This window comes from Pelophylax lessonae, assembly GCF_965119305.1.
Source record: "Pelophylax lessonae genome assembly, chromosome: 5".
NCBI classification, from domain to species: domain Eukaryota; kingdom Metazoa; phylum Chordata; class Amphibia; order Anura; family Ranidae; genus Pelophylax; species Pelophylax lessonae.
Window position 1 is genome coordinate 16,770,425 of NC_138772.1, and position 22,210 is coordinate 16,792,634.

A 22,210-nucleotide genomic window follows, 5' to 3' on the forward strand; every position below is an offset into this window, starting at 1 on the left:
TTTTCACTGTGGTTTAAGAGGGGGCAGTTGGGAGGTGTTAAAAATATGTCTCAGGCTTGCATTTTTACTGCCCCTCCCCAAATGCATGTCTAAACTTAGCCTAAAAATGAAGATTGCAGAGGAAGCACAGGGTTTCACAAAAACACAGCAGAGCCACAAAATGAAAACGTGAGGTTGGCTACAGAGCTGGCTGTATCTTTACCATAGGAACACCAATAAATTGGGCTTTAGCCTGGGGTGGAGCTGAAACTAACATTGAGAGAAACTAAAATGTAAATGTAATTAAAAACCACTGCATACATTTTTACAGGAAAAGTGCTATGTGCACTGGGTCCTTTGGGAGATTCAACAGGAGTTTTTAAAATTGTGGCAATACTTATTCTTTGACTATTTTCAGCTCAAAAGCTTGACCACTGGTTCTCGCCCTCCCTTTGTCCAGCTATGCTTATCTCCAAAGCACATGGTGATTATACAGTATAATCACTTTCCTACCACAATGGTTCCTGGCTATCCTCATTTCCCACTTCCTGTCCAGCAAAGCTTTACTAGGACAACTTCATTAGCATTTAAATGAAGGAATCATGAAACTGACGGAAACTAATAAACCCTTTAATTCTACTAGGAGGAGACTAATGTTTACAGTATTTAACCACTTATGCCCCGGAAGACTTTACCCCCATTCCGACCAGGGGGTATTTTGCGACTCGGCACTGCATAACTTTAACGGACAATTGCGTGGTCGTGCGACGCTGTACCTAAACGAATTTGATGTCATTTTTTTCCCCACAAACAGAGCTTTCTTTTGGTGGTATTTGATCACCTGTGCGATTTTTTGATCATGCGCTATAAACAAAAAAAGAGCGAAAATTTTGCAAAAATTACAATATTTTTCACATTTTTTTATATGAAATTCCCCCAAAAAAATTTAAAAATCAAAATTTTTTAACATTTTTGGCCAATTTGTTTCCTGCTACCTATGCTTGGTAAAAAAAAAATCACAATAAGCGTATTTTGAATGGTTTGCGCAAAAGTTATTGCGTTTACTAACTAAGGGAAAGATTTTTGTCATTTTTGTTGTTTTTTTTTTTAACGAGTAATGGCGGCGATCTGCGATTTTTTGCGACATTGCGGCGGACAGATCGGACCCTTGACTGACATTTTTGACACTTTTGGGGGTACCAGTGACATTTCTACAGTAATCAGTGCTATACATATGCACTGTTACTGTAAAAATGACACTGGCAGGGAAGGGGTTAACTTTATTGGGGAAGGAGGGGTTAAGTATGTCCCTAGGGGCGTGTTTCTAACTGTCATTGGACATGGCTACTAGTGTAAGAACAGAGATCAACGGTCCTACATAGTAGAACCGTTTGATCTCCATTTTTACACAGGGGAGAGTGACAGGCGGCTTTATTTACATTAGCCGCCTGCCTTTCTCCCTTCACGGCGCACGATCGCGAGTGACCGGTGGACATCGGGTCCGCCAGTCACACGCACTGACTTCTTAGGGAACGAGCCGGGGCGGGCGGGCGCGCGCTCGCCCGCTATTGGCTCACAAGCCAGTGACAGGCTAGTGACGTACCCATACGTCACTTTGCCTGGCCGGGGCTGACCGCCGCAGTATATGTACTTGCGGCGGTCGGCAACCGGTTAAAGTTATCAAAAACTAATAAATCTTGCCATAGTCATAAATCAGGGAGCTGCTCGTATGCATGTAAAGAAATTATAGGGCATTAACGCAACAGGAACAAAAAGAGCTCTACCCCCTCAATCCATATACTATATTTTATCAGAAGGGGGTGCTGGTGCTTGTCCTAACTACTGTCAGACTCTCAATCATCTGAATAAAAAGAAAATAATGGCACCTGGTTTATAAACTTCTACAGTGGGGATGGAAAGTTTGGGCACCCCAGGTAAAAAATGTTATTAATGTGCATAAAGAAGCCAAGGAAAGATGAAAAAATCTCCAAAAGGCATCAAATTACAGATTAGACATTCTTATAATATGTCAAAAAAAGGTAGATTTTATTTCCATCATTGACACTTTCAAAATTACAGAAAACAAAAAAATGGTGGGTGCAAAAGTTTGGAAAGAATTTATAGCATGCACTGCCCCCTTTGCAAGGCTGAGACCTGCCAGTGTCATGGATTGTTCTCAGTCATCGTCTGGGAAGACCAGGTGATGTCAATCTCAAAGGTTTTAAATGCCCAGACTCATCTGACCTTGCCCCAACAATCAGCACCATGGGATCTTCTAAGCAGTTGTCTAGAAAACTGAAACTCAAAATAGTTGACGCTCACAAAGCTGGAGAAGGCTATAAGAAGATAGCAAAGCGTTTTCAGATGTCAATATCCTCTGTTCGCAATGTAATTAAGAAATGGCAGTCATCATGAACAGTGGAAGTTAAAGCAAGATCTGGAAGACCAAGAAAAATATCAGACAGAACAGCTCACAGGATTGTGAGAAAAACAATTCAAAACCCACGTTTGACTGCACGATCCCTCCAGAAAGATCTGGCAGACACTGGAGTTGTGGTACACTATTCCACTATAAAGAGATACTTGTACAAATATGGTCTTCATGGAAGAGTCATCAGAAGAAAACCTCTTTTACGTCCTCACCACAAAAATCAGCGTTTGAACTTTGCAAATGAACATATAGACAAGCCTGATGCATTTTGGAAACAAGTTCTGTGGACCGATGAGGTTAAAATTTAACTTTTTGGCCGGAATGAGCAAAGGTACGTTTGGAGAAGAAGGGGCACAGAATTTAATGAAAATAACCTCTGTCCAACTGTTAAGCATTGGGGTGGATCAATCATGCATTGGGGTTGTATTGCAGCCAGTGGCACAGGGAACATCTCACGAGTAGAAGGAAAAATGGATTTAATAAAATTTCAGCAAATTTTGGATGGTAACTTGATGCCATCTGTGAAAAAGCTGAAGTTAAAGAGAGGACGGCTTCTACAAATGGATAATGATCCTAAACACACCTCGAAATCCACAAGGGATTACATCAAGAGGCGTAAACTGAAGGTTTTGCCATGGCCTTCACAATCTCCTGACCTCAACATAATTGAAAATCTATGGCTAGACCTTAAAAGAGCAGTGCGTGACAGACAGCCTAGAAATCTCAAAGAACTGGAAGACTTTTGTAAGGAAGAATGGGCAAAGATACCTCAAACAAGAATTGAAAGACTCTTGGCTGGCTACAAAAAGCGTTTACAAGCCGTGACACTTGCCAAAGGGGGCAGTACAAGATATTTACTCTGCAGGGTGCCTAAACTTTTGCAGACGCCATTTTTTGTTTTCTGTTAGTTTGAAAGTGTAAATGATGGAAATAAAATCTAACTTTTGTTGACATATTATAAGAATGTCTAATCTGTAATTTGATGCCTTTTGGAGATTTTTACATCTTTCCTTGGCGTCTTTATGCACATTAATACAAATTTTTACCTGGGGTGCCCAAACTTTCGATCTCCACTGTATATGTCCTTTATTTCTTCTCCAGCTTACATACAAGTCATAGTACAGTTGCTTACATTTTTCGGCCACTCATAGCTATGAGTAAGGCCACATTGGTTGAAACATGTTAGCTCCCCTGCTACGCCTTGTATGTAATCCGGAGAAGAAATAAAGGAAATATATGTCCTATATATCTTCTCAAGCTTACCTACAAGGCATAGTACAGGTGCTTACATGTTTCGGCCACTCATACAGTAGCTATGAGTAAGGCCACATTGGTTGAAACATGTTAGCTCCCCTGCTATGCCTTGTATGTAAGCCGGAGAAGAAATAAAGGACACATAGAAGATTAGAAGATCGGGTGCCGTTTTTTCATATCTTTTTGAAGGGTAATAACACAGCATACCAGTCTAGACTACATTAGCTGTAGGACATATGGCTCTCACTCAATCTTCTTGCACCTTAAATTGTTTCATCAAAAATTATGATTGCAGAACTTCCTGTCAAAATCACCAAACCCCTGCGGGATAAGATCGCTATAGAGAAGCATAGGGCGTTCCTTGAGTGCCAAGTGTCTCGTGCAAACGCCGAGGTCAGGTGGTTCAAGAAGGACAAACAGCTTCAGCCAGGAAATCGATATGAGATTGTCAGCCAAGAGCTGTACCGAAAACTCATCATCAATGAGGTGGAATTCCAGGATGAAGACACTTACACCTGTGACGCCGGGGATGATAAGACCTCTGCCCAGTTGCTAATTGAAGGTAACCTGCTTGTAAAACTGCTCTGATTGGTCACTGAGCCTTGGAGATATGTCATATAGCAGGCCTCCCAGAAGCCTTTGTAGATCCTAAATTATGCCTTCAGTTTGTGCCCTGAAAGCAGAGGGCATTGTTTTTTTCTGAGGAAAGAGACAAAAATAGTTAGTAGTCAGGCATTATTCTGCTTCCAGATTGCTTTATGAAACATTTTATAGAACCAATTGAATTATGTGGAGAGTATGTTTTTATCAGATTAACAATATTCCAGAAAGTCATCAACCCAACAAAATATATAAACAAAAGAGTATCTAAAATGAGAGAAAAAGGGTGTTCAAGGATGACCTACCAGTATTGACAACTTAAAAATCCAAATCTTAAAAAAAATCTAAATATTTTTATTACAACGTGAGTTAAAATATCATATGTAATACATCCAGAATATCAGGACTAGGAGCATAGTCCTGAAGCAGTCGTGTATCCGTGAAACGCGTTGACTTAACAAGCGACAAAAGCTACATATTATATGTTGTACTTTTAAGATTTGGATATTCTGGATTACTTACGATATTTTAACTAAAGTTGTAATAAGAATATTTACATTTTAAGATTTTGGTTTTGAAGTTGTCAATACTAGTGGGTCATCCTTGAACAACCAGATGTTTTGAAACTACATTTCCCATGATGCTCATACACTCTGCAGTGTAGTTGAGCATCATGGGAAATGTAGTTCCAAAACATCTAGGGTGCCAAGGTTTGCCATCACTGCTGTATATTATAACTGTTGAACAATTCAAAAAATATACTGCAGCAAGCAAACAGCAAGAAAATGTACTGCAATGCCTAAGCGATAAGAGTAATATGCTGCAGAAACAGTAATTGTCATAGAAGAAACTTCTTTTGAGGCCTGCACTGGGTAACCCCAAGGGGAGAGATCTATAGAAATATGCCACAGTAAAAGTCAGCATTTAGTAGTATACTACTCTAGTCCTTTTGCTGGCCAGCTTGTTGGGGCCCAAAACATTATGTTGTAGCCCTTGGGATAGTGTCACTTTAAGAGCTGTGGCAGGCAATCACACAGAGTTTGTGGCAGGCAGCTTTGTCCCTCTTTTGAAAAACTGTAGTGCAGGATTAGCCAGCGGCCACTCACCAGCTCTGTGACAGCAGGAGATTTCCTTACGCTCACTAGGCAAAGCGTCCCTTTTTGTCTGTGTCCTCGGTATCTCACTCTTAAGCTAAACAGCAGGCTCTCCAGCATCCAGAACTTGCTTCACTGCCCCAGCAAGACTGTCGCTCTGCCTTTACTGCTTTCAGATGCCACCGTCCACTCACAGCCTCTGCCACTCCGTAAGAATTCACCCCTCTTTTCTCTCCAGGTGCAGCAACTCTGTCCTGGTCCTAGTCTTTCTGCAGAATGCCCACTTCTCTCTCAGCACAGGAAAAATGCACACAACCCCTTTCACCTTAGTGTTTTATTAAAGCTGCTTGTGTTTTCTATTACAGGCTGAGAAATGGACAATGTTGCACATGCCCTGATTGAGTTTATTGACTTTAAACCGACTTCCTATCAATAGGATGGATCCAATGTCTGCATAGAACTGCACTACTTTTCTAGATCTTTTTTTCTGTTTCTTACAGTCACTCCCCCAGTAAGAGACAGCATAGGATTCACACCAGATTAGAGTAGTGACTTTACAGTGGGTGCCAGGGAACATTTAAGCAATGAGGTGGTTATTACACCCATCCTGGGAAGAAAGGCCGAAACCTTGGATGGGTTGGCTGTGTTACCTGAGTGCATTGTAAGGGTCAGTGATTCCCAATTTAGCTTGTATGACTAGGAAAAACTTTTGCTTCTTATCTTTTAAAGAACAATCTATAAACATCGTCAAAGAACTGAGTGACGTGGAGGTGACGCTGCCTGAAAAGGCCGCCTTTGAATGTGTGACATCTATTGCGTCCGTCAAGCCCGCAAAATGGATTCTGGGTGGTGAAGTCCTGCAAGATGGAAAAAACATAACAATTGAGCAAGAGGGTACCATTCATCGTCTCATCTTATGGAAAACGTCTCCAGAGATGACTGGAGCGGTTCAGTTCCATATTGGAAAATCCAAATCCACTGCAAATTTGGTGGTGAAAGGTAATTTGATCTCAGAGTTTTGTGCAGATTTACATACTGAAGTCAATTAAGTGTAACTATGACCACAACCCAAAAATGGCCCTATCTGGCCTAATGATTGCGAACACCTGACCACCACATATATAATACATACACTCCAAGATAATAACAACTGTGCTGAAGTGTTGCTATCTAGGGGGACATACAACTCCAGTGACCTGCCTTGACCTCAGCCCTTTTGAATAGCTTTGGTAAGAACTGGAAGGCCGGGGGTGAGCAAAGACGTTTTAGAGAATTGCGCTTCTCCAGACTTGCAGTAGCCAGCTCCATAGAGACATGGTTTGACCAGTCTGGTGTACAGGAACTCGAGTGTCCTGCACAGAGCCCTGACCTCAACACTACTCAACACTTTTGGGATGAATTAGAACACATATTGTTAGCTTCCCATCCAACATCAGTACCTGGCCTCACTCCAAAATCTTCTGGAAAGTCTTTCTAGAAGAGTGGAGGATGTTATAACTACAAAGGGAACCAAATCAATTATAATGGCCATGGTTTTGGAATCGGATGTCCCACAGGCTCATATTTGTGTGATGGTCAGGTTTCCACAAATTATGGCTTTATAACAGTGGTCTGCAAACTACGGCTCTTTCCTTGATTTTATCTGCTTCTTGGGGCATTATTCCCCCCACTGTCAGCAACAGTGGGTCATGGTTCCTACCACTGATACAGATAACGGGACACTATTCCTCCCATTGGCACCAATAATGGGGCACTAGTCCTCCTGCTGATACAAATGATGGGGCACTATCCCTTCCATTGATACCAATGATGGGGCACTATTCTTCCCACTGATACCAATGATGGGGCACTATTCCTCTCACTGACACCAATGATGGGGCACTATTCCTCCCACTGACACCAATGATGGGGCACTATTCCTCTCACTGACACCAATGATGGGGCACTATTCCTCCCACTGACACCAATGATGGGACACTATTCCTCCCACTGACACCAATGATGGGGCACTATCCCTTCCATTGATACCAATGATGGGGCGCTATTCCTCCCACTGACACCAATGATGGGACACTATTCCTCCCACTGACACCAATGATGGGGCACTATCCCTCCCATTGACACCAAAATGGGGCCCTATCCTTCTTTTGCTGACACCAACGATGAGGCACTATCCCTTCCACTGATACCAAAGATAGGGCACTATCCCTCTTGCTGACACCAACGATAGTGCACTCACATTTAACCCCTTGATCACCCACAGTTTTAACCCCCTTCCCTGCCAGTGTCATTATTACAGTAACAGTGCATATTTTTAGCACTGATTACTGTAGTAATGTCACTGGTCCCCTCAAAAGTGTCAAAACTGTCAGTTAGGGGTCCGATCTGTCCCCAGCAATGTCACAGTCCTGCTAAAAATCGCTGATCACCGCCATCACTAGTAAAAAATAAATAAATAATTAAAAATGACATACCGTATTTATCGGCGTATAACACGCACTGGCGTATAACACGCACCTCACATTTAGGAAGGAAATTTTAGGAAAAAAGCTTAAAATTTGAAATAAACAGCATTGAACTCAGAACTATTGCATTGAATGCAGCCTCGCCAGTGCGGTGTCCATCAATGCAGCCTAGCCAGTGCAGTGTCCTCTGCAGCCTAGCCAGCGCAAGTGTCCCCAATGCAGCCTAGCCAGCGCAAGTGTCCCCAATGCAGCCTAGCCAGCGCAAGTGTCCCCAATGCAGCCTAGCCAGCGCAAGTGTCCCCAATGCAGCCTAGCCAGCGCAAGTGTCCCCAATGCAGCCTAGCCCGCGCAAGTGTCCCCAATGCAGCCTAGCCCGCGCAATGTCCCCAATGCAGCCTAGTCAGCGCAAGTGTCCCCAATGCAGTCTACCCAGCGCAAGTGTCCCCAATGCAGCTTAGCCAGCGCAAGTGTCCCCAATGCACAGCCTCGCCAGCGCAAGTGTCCCCAATGCAGCCTCGCCAGCGCAAGTGTCCCCAATGCAGCCTCTCCAGCGCCATTACATTGCATTACATTACATTACTTTTTTTAAAAAGCCGGGCAGCTCTGAGGCAGAGGGGGGCGGGCCGTGCGATTAGAAGCGAGTACGAGCCGCCGCTGTCATCTGAAGTCCCGGCCCCTATGATAGATGTCACACGTCCCGTGTCCAGGCATTGGGCCACTGTGCTGTCTATCATAGGAGGTGGGACTTCCTATGACAGCAGCCGCTCGTCCTTCCTTCTGCTCCGCCCGGCCCGCCCCCTCCTCTTCCTCTCAGCGCTGCCCGGCTTTTTTTTTTTTTTTTTACTATATCGGCGTATAACATGCACTGGTGCTTTGCCCTCTATTTTTAGGAGGAAAAAGTGTGTGTTATACGCCGATAAATACGGTAAATCTTTCTCCTAGTTTGTAGACGCGATAACCTATTTGCATACCGATCAAAATACGCTTATTGGGATTTTTTTTTACCAAAAATATGTAACAGAATACAAATTGGCCTAAAATGATAAAAAAAAAATAGTTTTTTACATTTTTTTTTATTGAGAATGTTATATAGCAGTATGTGAAAAAAAATATATTGTTTTTATTTTTCAGAATTGTCGCACTTTTTTTTGGTAATAGCGCAAAAAAAAAAAAATTGCACAGGTGATCAAATACCACCAAAAGAAAGCTCTATTTGTAGGGAAATATAGGACATAAATTGTATTTGGGTACAGCGTCGCACGGCAATTGCCCGTTAAATGAACGCAGTGCCGAATCGCAAAAAATTGCCTGGTCATTAAGGGGGTAAATCCTTCTGGTCCAGAAGTGGTTATTACCAATTTAAAAACTTTTTTTAGGTTGGGTCAGGTTCAATTTTGAGACCAAATTTATTTTGGGGTTTGAGATATTGGTGAGGAAAGTAATGACTCTCTGAGCTCTTGGCAGCACAAACTCTTACATATTATCATTAATTATCAGATCTAAATATTAAATGAACCTGTAGATGTCCTTCCATGCTTTATTCTGCTGGTCATTTTCTATGTCAACCAAGTAGGACTCCTAATACTATTACTGTACCTTGCATTTGTTCTAGAAATTCCTGTGCAGGTGTCACAAAAACTTGAAGACAAGACCGTCAGCGAGCGTCAAACCTGCGTCTTGTCCTGCGAATTCAAACCTCCTCCGAAGTTTGTGGAATGGTACAGAGGGAAGACGGTCATTGAGCAATCAGAGAGGTACAAGCTAAGGCAGGAGAAGAATCTGGCAGAGCTGAAAATTATAAGGGTGACCCCGGAAGACGCCGGTGTGTATACCTGCAAAGCTGGGAGCGCCGAAACCTCAGCAACACTTCATGTACAAGGTATGGGTAAAGGTTATTTTTCAAAATTGTATATATCAAATGTAATTGTTAAAATACCAAAGAGCAAGTTTAAAGTTGCACCAAAAATACATTTCAGGTGGCTTACAGCAATAACAAATAATGAAAAATGTGTATGCAATGGAAATACATGCAATGCAATGGAAAAAATGGAAATGGAGTCTTTTCTCTCTACTATAGTGCGTGACGTGAAGGTGCTGAAGCCACTGGCCAATGTGGAAGTAGAAGAAGAGAACAGCGTGGCCTTCTCCTGTGAGCTCTCCCATGATGATGAAGAAGTGGAATGGTTCCTGAACAACACCCTACTATACACAAACAACTACAACGACATCAAGAAAATTGGAGCCTGCCACACGCTGACTCTAAAACAGGTGGCCCCCCAGGACTCCGGCACCATAACTTTAAAGACCACAAAACTCACACTCAACGCGGAGCTAAAAGTTAAAGGTGAATGGGCAATGTTTGGAAAAGCATTTATTCAAATTCACCCCAAAATCAGCTATTTAACCACTTAAAGCAGAGTTCCGGCCCAAATTTTTTATTTTTTTTGATAAAAATACCCCTAGGACAGTCAGGGCTAGTGCATTTAAGCAACGATAGCCTCTGAACTGTCCCCTGTTTAGTGTACCTGTAAGAAGAAAAACTTACCTTGAAAATTTCTTGTCCAGCACTGCCATCTGCGGTGTGGGCAGCTGAAGCCGTAGCGTCCCTCTTCATGTCCCTCTTCCTGGATGTCGGAGTCCCAGAATCCCATGCCTCGTCACTTCCGGTGCAGACACATCATCCCGCAGCTGGTTCTGCGCATGCCCAGAGGCTGTTCTAATTCATTCAGCAGGGAATGACGCGCCTGCACCGGAAGTGACGAGGGACACCGGTGCAGACGCATTGACTCCTGGGATTGATGACGCTCATCTCCCAGGAGTCAATGCAAAGGAGGAAGTGACGTCAGGGGCCGCGGGCGCATAAGGAGGAAGTAGAAGGAAGGTAAGTTAAAGCGGAGTTCCACCCAAAAGTGGAGCTTTCGCTTTAGCTATTCTAACCACCTGACATGCCACATTTGGCATGTCATTTTTTTGGGGGGGAGCGGGTACCTGGTTTTGACAGGTACCCGCTCCCACTTCCGCTCGGAGCGCTGCGGCGCCCTGAACGGAAGTTCTCCTCTCCCCCTCCCTCCTTGCAATCTTCTGGGACATGTCAGAGGTCCCAGAAGATTGCCGGCCAATCAAGATGCGCAGCGCGACTCGCGCATGCGCAGTGGGTACCCGGCTGTGAAGCCGCAAACTGTCACAGCCGGGTGCCCACAGCAGTGATGCCGGCGCCGCCGAGACCAGAGGGAGAGGATCGAGGCTTCGGGCGGCCGCATCGCTGGACCGTTGGACAGGTGAGTTTAAAGGCTGGAACTTCGCTTTAACTTTCATTAAAAATAAGGTAAGTGAAACAAAAAAAAAAAATCTGATTCTTTTTCAGGATGTTTTCGTCTAACTGACGGTGTAAAGTTCAAAAATAGGGTGGAACTCCGCTTTAAGATCCCAGCCCATTTTTGACACATTTTGTTCACAAGTTAAAAATCAATATTTTTTGCTAGAAAACTACTTAGAACCCCAAAACATTATATATATATATATATAATATATATATATATATATATATATATATCAAAGACTGGAGAATAAAATGGCGGTCATTGCAATATTTTTTTGTCACGCGGTATTTGCGCAGCGGTCTTTCAAACGCCATTTTTTTGAAAAAATTACGAAAAAATTACATTTTACTGCATTTAAAAAAAAACAAAACAGTAAAGTTAGCCCATTTTTTTGTATATTGTGAAAGATGATGTCACATCGAGTAAATAGATACCTAACATGTTAAGGTTTAAAATTGCGCACACCCGCGGAATGGAAACATACTACGGTCAATAAAAATGTCCATAGGCGATGCTTTAAAAAATTTTAACGGTTACCAGTTTGGATTTAGCTTTAGAGTGGAGCTCTTTTTTTTTAAATTATTAAAAAAATGAAAAAAAAAAAAAGCGCTTCCAACTAGATAAAGCAGCCAGCATCAATCATAAAATGATAACAGCAAAAGATAATAAAAATGCAGCGCTAATGTTGAGATGAAAATGAATAAAGTTAATAAAGGTAAAGTCCACAGTGTAGGATCAGTCCATGTTTGTTGGCACCCTTAGTGTATTAAGATGAAGAGTTAACCACTTTACCACCGGAGGATTTTGCTGTCTTACGTCCAGGCCACTTTTTGCGATTCGGCGCTGTGCGACTTTAACTGACAATTGCGCGGTCGTGCGACGCCATACCCAAACTAAATTGACGTCCTTTTTTCCCACAAACAGAGCTTTCTTTTGGTGGTATTTGATCACCTGTGCAATTTTTACTTTTTGCGCTATAAACAAAAAAAGAGCGTTTATTTTGAAAAAATAACAATATTTTTAACATTTTTTTATATGAAATTCCCCCCCAAAAAATGTAAAAATCTAAATTTTTTTAAATTTTTGGCCAATTTGTTTTCCGCTACCTATGTTTGGCAAAAAAAAATCACAATATGCGTATTTTGATTGGTTTGCGCAAAAGTTATTGCGTTTACTAACTAAGGGAAAAATTTCTGTCATTTTTGGTGTTTTTTTTTTAACGAGTAATGGCGGCGATCTGCGATTTTTTTTACGGGACTGCGACATTGCGGCGGACAGATCGGACCCTTGACTGACATTTTTGACACTTTTGGGGGGACCAGTGACATTACTGCAGTAATCAGTGCTATATATATGCACTGTTACTGTAAAAATGACACTGGCAGGGAAGGGGTTAATTTTATTGGAGAGGGAGGGGTTAATGTATGCCTGGTGCTTACTGACATGTTTGGGGGGAGGTGACTGAGTGAGTCAAGGACAGATCGCAGGTTCAGCTATGCTGAACACTTCCGATTTATTTAATTTATTTTTTTACTCTTACCACAGATTTTTCTGATCACTTTTATTGCTGTCACAAGCAATGTAAACATCCCTTGTGACAGTAATAGGCAGTGACCGGTACTCTTTATGGAGGGATCGGGGGTCTAGAAGACTCCAAACCCCTCCACTGCAGTTCCATGTATTCAAAACGCTGATAATGGCATTTTTGAATACACTCGGTTTTTAAATTTGGCGCCTTTAGTAACCCGGACGTGACGTCATGAAAGCCACCTCCTGGTTACGTCATCAAGGCCCCCGATCAAAGCCGCATCCACATGGAGCCGCGATTCAGTCCCGCCCCCGCTCTCTCCTCATTGGCTGTGACTGCTATCTCAGCCAGTGAGGAGAGGGAGTCCAGGACAGCCTAGGCTCTCGTGCACATCACTGGATCGAGAGGGAGCTTGGGTGAATATTAGGGGGGCGGGGTAGCAGTACAAAGAAGGCTTCATGCATAGTAAAAAAAACCTTCAGCCTTTACAACCACTTTAAGCAGAATGTGACATATTTGAAATGAATTCATACTATTTATATACAATCAATGAGCTTTGTTGGTGGTTTGGTTTTCTTTGTCCTCTGTAGAAAAGCCAGCCGTGTTCATGAAATCCTTGGACGACGCAGTGGGTGAAGAGCGAGGAACGATCACGCTGAAATGTGAAGTCTCCAAACCCAATGTCACACCAGTGTGGAAGAAGGATGACCAGGTCCTACCAAATGGAGACAAGTACCAACAAATACAGGCCGGGAAGACCGTCTCTCTCATCATCCACAACCTGAACAAGTCCGATGCCGGACTGTATGTCTGTGACATCGGAACCGACGTGGCCAGGTCCAAAGTTGGAGTACAAGGTACTCATACCTCCCAACTTTTTGTGATGGGAACGTGGGACACTTATTGGTAAAAGTATGTAGACATAGGACACACCCCTTGCCACACCCCGTTAAAGGAGAATTAAACAAACAAAAAAAAAATTGTAATTAATCCCACAACTTTTTTTTTATACCACTACTATTCCTTTATTTTGACTTTTGAAATTTACAAATGCAGCAATTTAGAAATTGGATGAAAGGTTTAGCAATGGGAAACACTTTTTAACCGCTTCCATACCAGGCCAATTCTTGCACTCCGCTCTTACATGTAAAAATCATAATTTTTCTTGCAAGAAAATTACTCAGAACCCCTAAAACATTACATTTGGTTTTTTTTAGCAGAGACCCTAGGGAATAAAATGGCGGTCGTTGCCACTTTTTATGTCACACGGTATTTGCACAGCAATTTATTAAACGTGGGTTTTTTTAATAAAAAAAAAACAAAACACTAAATTTAGTCCAATTTTTTTGTATAATTGGAAAGATAATGTTACACCGAGTAAGATACCTAACATGTCACACTTAAAAATTACGCACACTCGTGGAATGGCGCCAAACTGCAGTACTTAAAATCCTCCAAAGGCAACGCCTTAAAATTTTTTACAGAGTACTTGTTTAGAGTTACAGAGGAGGTCTTGGACTAGAATTATTGATCTCGCTCTAACTTTCGCGGCGATATCTCGCATTCCTCACTTTCGTAGACGTGGGCCTTCCTTCTCAGCTCATAAGAAGTTTTTTCATCCCTCGGGGTCAACTGACAAGGGCTCAAAGCCTTTCAGGGCCTCTTCAGGAGGATCCAAACGAACCTGGTCTGGCCAGCCAAGATCGGGCTTCTCCAGACCCGTGGACAAGGCTCCTTCAGCATGAAGGTGCAACCTTACCCGTATTGGGGGTGTGGAGACGTCTTTGCTGGTTTCCGGAATCCATTTTGCTTCTGGGTGCAAGTACGAGGGGGTGGGGGTGCTTTCAATTTTTTTTTGTTTATTTATTTATTTATTTATTTTAGACTTTCCCTTAAATTTTTTTTTATCACTTTTTTTCCTATTACAAGGAAAGGATTAAGGCATAACAGGTCCTCTTTATGGAGAGATGTGGGGTCAATAATACCCCACATCTCTCCTCTAGGCTGGAAAGCCCGAGATAAAAAAAAAATGGTCTCGTTTTTCCAGCCAAGTACACGGCAGTATTTACACCTGCCAGGCCGGATGTGATGTCATAAGGTCATAAAGATAAAAGACAAGGCGCCTCTAAGTGCAGTAGGCTCTGAGTATTTATTAGGTTAAAAGTATAAAAGCACTCACATTTGGTAAATGTGACATGGGCATAGCAAAGATCTGTCTGGAGTCTTCTTATCCGCTGGATAGGAAAACTCCAGACAGATCTTTTTGCATAGCAAAGATCTTTCTGGAGTCTTCCTATCCGCTGGATAGGAAAACTCCAGACAGATCTTTGCTATGCCCATGTCACATTTACCAAATGTGAGTGCTTTTTTTACTTTTAACCTAATAAATACTCAGAACCTACTGCACTTAGAGGCTCCTTGTCTTTTTATCTTTATCACTTTCAGAGCAGCTTCTCCTCTCCAGTGCTGCCGAAGTGCAGTGTCTCACCTAAAGCCTGCTGTATTCCACGGAAGCGCCCGTACAACAAACCCTTGTTCTCTGTCATAAGGTCATGCCCGGGCCTCCCAGAGTCATAGAGACTGCCGGGGATCATCTGGTCCTCAGTATTCTCGATGGTAAACTTCCGCCGCTGGCGGATTCCTTCTCTGGCTTTCCGATCGCACGGGCGAGCCGGTAGAAGCACCAGAGGCCGGCTGGTGGAAGGATATCCCCTCCTACTGCCTGTAAGAACAATCAAGCAGCTGAATTGCCGCTACGATTGTTCTTACGGTTCGGGGAATCACCGGCTGAAAAAAATGATATCTGAATGATGGCTGCAGCTGCACCCATCATTGAGATATCTCCACTCAAAGCCCAGGATGTCATATGACATACTGCAGAATGGAAGTGGATAAATAATGCATTTTATATACAACTATATAGATCAGACCAAAATGAGGGACAAATGAGGTGGAAAGAGGGACAGAGGGACTTTGTTCCAAATCAGGGACAGTCCATCGAAATAAGGGACAGTTGGGAGCTATGGGTACTGTTTAAAACACATCTTTGGTTAACAGTCATCTGTTAATCAACCCCAAGAACACACAGATCTACAACCGTGTAGATCAGTGGTCTCCAAACTATGGCCCGGGGGCCAGATGCAGCCTTTTGCCTATATTTATACGGCCTCTGGGGCACTAGTTCATCCCCTGATACCAACAATGGAACCTCATTTCCCCTTCCATTAACACCAGTGATGGGGCACAACTCCTCCCAATGACACCAATGATGGGACACAACTCCTCCCAATAACACCAACAATGGGTCCCAGTGACACCAATGGTAGGGCACAACTCCTCCCAATGACACCAACAATTTGGCCCAATGACACCAATGGTGAGGCATGAATCGTCCCAATGACACCAATGATGGGGCACAATTCCTCCCACTGTTTTTTCCCACTAACGTTGGGACCTTTTCTACTCCCAATGGCCCCACATTTCGCCCACCCTTAAATTTGAAGAACAGTAAACTGGCCCCTTATTTAGAAAGGTTGGAGACCCCTGTAGATCGTTGGTTTTGATGCTGCCATCTTTTGACAGGTTGTTAACACAAATGTGATGATTCACAGCAGTCACTTCTAGGGCAGAACAAGGTTGGCATATAGAACAATGGCTTAGAGTGGTTTTTGCTAGACTTATTTTTTTTTTTTTTAGTTACAGCTATTTTAGGGGTTATGTTAAAACATTTTATACAATCCCTATAATTTACAGAGATGGACGTTTAAGCTTAAGGGTCAATTTTGGGATTAATTGTGAAAGAATCCCTGTCACCAATAGTAAAAACTAAAATTCAGGTAAAAGCAAAGAAAAATCTAGTAATGTACATGTTACTTGCAATGTATTTTCTTTTCCAGATTTATTTTTATTCACTTGCATTGTGCCTTTAAACTGGCTTGCACTATTCCTCCCACTGAAACTAATGGAGGGGCACTATTTCTACAATTGACACTAATGATGGGCACTATTTCTCCCACTGACACCAATGATGGGGCACCATTCCTCCCACTAACACCAATGATGGGCCACTATTCCTCCCACTGACACCAATGATGGGGCACTATTTCTCCAATTGACACCAATGATGGGGCACTATTCCTCCAATTGACACCAATGATGGGGCACTATTCCTCCCACTGACACCAATGATGGCGCACTATTCCTCCGACAGATACCAACATTGGGGCACTATTTCTCCCACTGACACCAATGATGGGGCACTATTTCTCCAATAGAAACCAATGATGGGGCAATATTCCTCCCACAGATACCAGCAATGGGGCACTATTTCTCCCACTGACACCAATGATGGCGCACTATTCCTCCGACAGATACCAACATTGGGGCACTATTTCTCCCACTGACACCAATGATGGGGCACTATTTCTCCAATAGAAACCAATGATGGGGCAATATTCCTCCCACAGATACCAGCAATGGGGCACTATTTCTCCCACTGACACCAATGATGGGGCACTATTTTTCCCACTACTAAAACCAATGATGGGGCACTATTCCCTCCAATGACACCAGTGATGGGGCACTATTTCTCCCACTGACACCAATGATGGGGCACTATTTTTCCCACTACTAAAACCAATGATGGGGCACTATTCCCTCCAATGACACCAGTGATGGGGCACCATTGCTCGCAATGACACCAGTGATGGGGCACTATTTCTCCCACTGACACCAATGATGGGGCACTATTTTTCCCACTACTAAAACCAATGATGGGGCACTATTCCCTCCAATGACACCAGTGATGGGGCACCATTGCTCGCAATGTTATCAATGGGGGAAAGGCACTTTTTCCCCCATTGATAACAACAATGGGCACTATTCCTCCCACTGATACCAACAATGGGGCAATATTCCTCCCACTGATACCAACAATGGGGCACTATTTCTCCCACTACTAAAACCAATAATAGAGCATTGTTTACTTCCACTGAAGCCAGGGTGTTTTCTGATTCCACTGGAAACAGTCTGGCCCTGTAAAGCCTGAAGGACAGTTAACTGACCCGTGCTCCACACCAAACTGATCAAACCATGTTCTTACGGGGCTGGTGTTGTACACAGTGGCACAATCTTGCTGGAACAGAAAAAGGCCTTCCCTAAGCTGTTACCACAAGGCCGGAAGCCCACAGGTGTCTAAAATATCTTTATATGGGGTAGGACCAAGACCATTCACTGGAGACACTTGAACTCATTTGAAGTCATTTGGAGGGCGGGTCACATACTTTTGAATACATAATGTAGATGTGATGGTCCCGTGTTCACAAATTTTGGTCATATAGTGATTGTTGGGTAGCCTAGGATTCCGTTCTCCTGATGGGAAGTCATTTTCATAGAATCTATCTTGAAGCCAATAGGGCAGGAATAAATACTCCACTCAAGGCTCTAAACTCCCCCACTCACACCGATGAGAGAAGCAGCTTCTTTACAGACGTAGGATCACCTCTACAGCAATTCCAACAGAAGAGAGAGAACAGCTTAATATATTAAGTGCCTCAAATTCATTTATAAATCAATCCACCGAAAAGACCAATACATGCAAGATCCAAACACCTCAATGCATTTCACTCAGCAAAGAATCTAATCATAGGCTTCCTATGAAAATGAAATTATAGTTGGTGTGGCGTCGTCAAAAACTATGATATTACAATGGAGTCTCAAGCAATATGATGATCTATAATGCACCTCCCTCTTTTGAGTGTCCCCACAATAGGGAGGTGCATTATAGATCATCATATTGACTAAGACCCCATTTATCATAGATTTTGGTTTTGCCACAGCAACTACAATTTCATTTTGATTTATCACTGTACTTTCTGGTCGAAGTCTCAGTGCAGATAGCTGTCGCTCATTTACTCTTTAGTGCAGAATCGATCTTTACATGATGATTAAGCTCCTTGAGTAAAAGGTAAAGTAAAACGCGTTGGGATGTTGGACTGATGAATAAATGGATACAAGGTTTTTAATACAGTTAGCTGATCCCTCTCTTTCTGTTGGAGTTTCTTGTAGCCATATCTGATGTTCATGTATACCCCTTTTTTTTTACTACAGACCTGTAGAGCTTAGAGCCATGCGATTTGTTTGGTTTACGTTTGATTCTCTTCCTCAGAGCTCAACATTGGAATCACAAAACGCCTAAAGAGCACAGAGGCGAAGGAAGGAGAGAGCTGTACGTTCGAATGTGTCCTTTCTCATGAGAGTATAGACGGATGCTACTGGACAGTGAATGGGCTGGAGGTGGAGAATGACCGGAGGTTCGAGGTGTCCAATAAGGGCCGGAAGTACTCACTGTACATCAAGGAGGTGAGAGCCAATGATGCTGGTGATGTGGTCTTCACTGCCCGAAACTTATCTTCCAAGGCCTCCTTAACTGTCAAAGGTAAGTCATTACAGTATAACCCCCCCCCCCCCCAAGAAAAAACTGTATGTGGAGTCAATTGCTACTGAAAATACTTAAAGCCTTACTCCCAACAAAACCTTTTCTTTTAGATCAGGGGTCTCCAAACGATGGCCCTCCAGTTGTTCAAGAACTACAATTCCCATCATGCCTAATCATGTCTGTTAATGTCAGAATTTTACAATGGCTCGTGGGAGCCCACAACAGCTGGAGGGCCGTAGTTTGGAGATCCCTGTTTTAGATAGAGTCTTAAGGGTTGATTTACTAAAGGCAAAAAGACTGCATGAGGTGAAGCTTTGTTGACTTCCATCATCCAATCATATGCTATCAAATCTCTGTTCATCTTCCTTGCACGTGATTGGGCATTCTTTACAAAAGTGAATTTCCCCCACATTTAGTAAGTTAAGTGAAAAGTCCCAAAAAAAAGAGGTAAGGAAAATTGGACTTTAGAGGTAGCCACTGATAACCCCATAGAAGGACTCAAGTACTAGATCAGTAAAAAATGAATTTATTGTAACATCTTTAAAAATGTATTATAAAATCAATTCATGAAAATGCATGTGTAAAAAATACAAAACAATATCTCCCCATTGTGAAACATAGTCTCTCCCAGTGATAACAGAGGTACACCAGGGAGACCTATGAAAATACCCGTTCTATATCCGCCCCTCTTCCGCCACTTGACGGACCTGCTTTCTTCATGGTCTCATCTCTCCTTATCTTGGTTCGGTAGGATCACAGCCGTTCGTATGACCTATCTCCCTAAACTGCTATTCTATTTTCGTGTATTACCGGTTCCTATTCCCTCCCATATCTTACGTATTCATCAGCGTAAAATTTTGAACTTTATTTGGGGCTCTTCTAGACCCCGCATTAATAAACGCGTCCTGTATGCTCGTAGGATCTCTGGAAGGTTTTCGGTCCCGAATCTATGGGCATACTACACTGCGGCATCCATAGCCCCTCTCTCTCATTTGCATAACACGTTCCAAATGCCATTATGGGCCACAATTGACCTGATGGACGCCTGCCCAGTCCCCCTCTCTTCCATCCCCTGGCTCCCTCCTAAATTTTATCCGCCAGACCTACGTCCTTGCCTCCTTCACTATCTTCGCTTCTGGGACTCCGTTAAATATTCGGCCAATTTGATTTCCCCCCATTTGCCTCTATTTCAGCTCTTTCCTTGCCCTATTTTTCCACCTGGCCTTGATAACCCACGTCTGTTTTCGTGGTGGACGGACAATGGCTTTGTGGAGGTCCACTCGTTATTTACCCCTACAAGGATACTCCCTTTTGGGGCCCTCCGCTCCTCACATGATATACCCTTGCGGGAACATTATCGATATATGCAACCCCACAATTTCCTTCAGCAACTCATTAAACATAAACCTTTACAATATACGCTCACGCCATTTGGAAGCCTCTGTAGGGCACGAACCCACTCATCGGGACTCATATCCCTCCTATATGCCTCTATTGTTTCTTGCGATACACCCCCTTTCACGGTCTATCATTCTAACTGGGAACTGGAATTGGGGGGTAGGTTGGACAGGGAAGACTGGCAGCACATGACGGCAGCTCTCTCAAAATGTTCCCGAAATGTCTTGATTCTGGAAAATGCTTATAAGGTATTTTACAGATGGTATTATACCCCAGCTAGGCTGGCTAAATTTATACCTGCGTATTCTCCCTTGTGTTTTCGTGGATGCACTCAGGAGGGTTCCATGGCACATATTTGGTGGACATGCCCCAAGGTGCGCAGATTATGGATCGGGATCTATGCTTTGACCGTAATATTTTTCAGGTCACCTTGAAGAGAGACCCGTATGAGGCGCTTCTATGTAAACCTATACCTTACTTGACCCGTAAACAATGTCAGTTGGCCCAGCATTTGTTTACAGCTACGAAATTGACAATTGCCCGATCCTGGAAGACCTCGTTGCTTAGTTTTGAGGCGGTCAAAAACCGTATGAATGATATTCTAATTAATGAAAAATTTACAGCAATAGTCTCTGATTCTCAAGATAAATTTCTTAAGGTGTGGGATCCCTGGATCTCGAATGTTGCCCCTTCCAGATTTCAGACCACTCTTCTTTCCCTTTAATGCCCCCTGGACGCTCACCCCGCAGGACCCGTTCTCTCTTCCTTTGGAACGTTCGAGGACTTCTTCTCCTGTTGTTTTTATTGCACTATATGCCACTAGGGGGGACTTTTGGTCCCTGTCTAACATTATTTGCTGATAAAATTTATTTGGTCTACAATGTTTTAAGTTTGGCTTACGCCCTATGTTTGCTGCTACCTGTTTCATACGTTCCATTTTTTTTCATATTCAACCATATACCTTGCTTTGATGTATGATTATGCCTTTTCTTAAAATAAAAACTTTTGTACAAGAAAATACCCGTTCTAAATATATGCCCAAATCTTGCGATAGGTTTTGAAGGTATCCAGGTCTCACAGGTATCTCAAAGAGTCACAGGATCGCTACGCGTTTCGCCTGTAGCTTCATCAAGGGATCCTGTTATTGCCAAATCCCGGCCGGGGGGGGGGGGGGAGGGGAAGAATTCCGTATCCCCTGAGGAGAGGGGTGGCATGCAATTGGGGATCAGCATTTTCCAACAGATAGAGATACTTTGGAGGGGGTCTCCATATAACTACCCACTTCATATGGGACTGGAATCTGCTTATTCCAAGCTTATCATTATTGAAAAGTTTGACTGGCTCTTGAAAGACACCCCTGAAGCTGTGATCCTAGAGAGATATTTGTGCTGTGTGCGTTCTTTTTCCTTCTCTCGGCTGAAGTCGGTGTGTCACGGATCCCCCTTGTTTCGCCATCATATGGTTCCGGGTGCTCGATACTCTTTTCTTTTACCAATCTAGTACTTGAGTTCTTCTATAGGGATTATCAGTGGCTACCTTTAAAGTCCCATTTTCCTTCTCTCTTCTTTTTTTGCAAATTATATATTGGGATGTGGTGCCACATTGATTTGAGCCCTGTCTCATATTTTGTTAGGTGAAAAGTCCCCTCCAAAGTGAATTTCGCCACCATTTAGTAATTTAAGTGAAAAGTTCCCTGCAAAGTAAA

At 43.0% G+C, this 22,210-nt stretch overlaps 1 protein-coding gene across 1 annotated transcript in view; it reads left to right on the forward strand.

Annotated features, from left to right (window-relative positions):
- OBSCN (obscurin, cytoskeletal calmodulin and titin-interacting RhoGEF) overlaps nucleotides 1–22,210 on the forward strand; it is a 740,285-nt gene that overhangs the window by 163,838 nt on the left and 554,237 nt on the right. Inside the window, exons 28-33 of the mRNA XM_082257722.1 lie at nucleotides 3,960–4,226; nucleotides 6,088–6,357; nucleotides 9,436–9,702; nucleotides 9,901–10,167; nucleotides 13,262–13,528; nucleotides 18,838–19,107. Coding sequence (XP_082113848.1) covers nucleotides 3,960–4,226; nucleotides 6,088–6,357; nucleotides 9,436–9,702; nucleotides 9,901–10,167; nucleotides 13,262–13,528; nucleotides 18,838–19,107 — 1,608 coding nt within the window. The remainder of the gene's footprint in view (nucleotides 1–3,959; nucleotides 4,227–6,087; nucleotides 6,358–9,435; nucleotides 9,703–9,900; nucleotides 10,168–13,261; nucleotides 13,529–18,837; nucleotides 19,108–22,210) is intronic.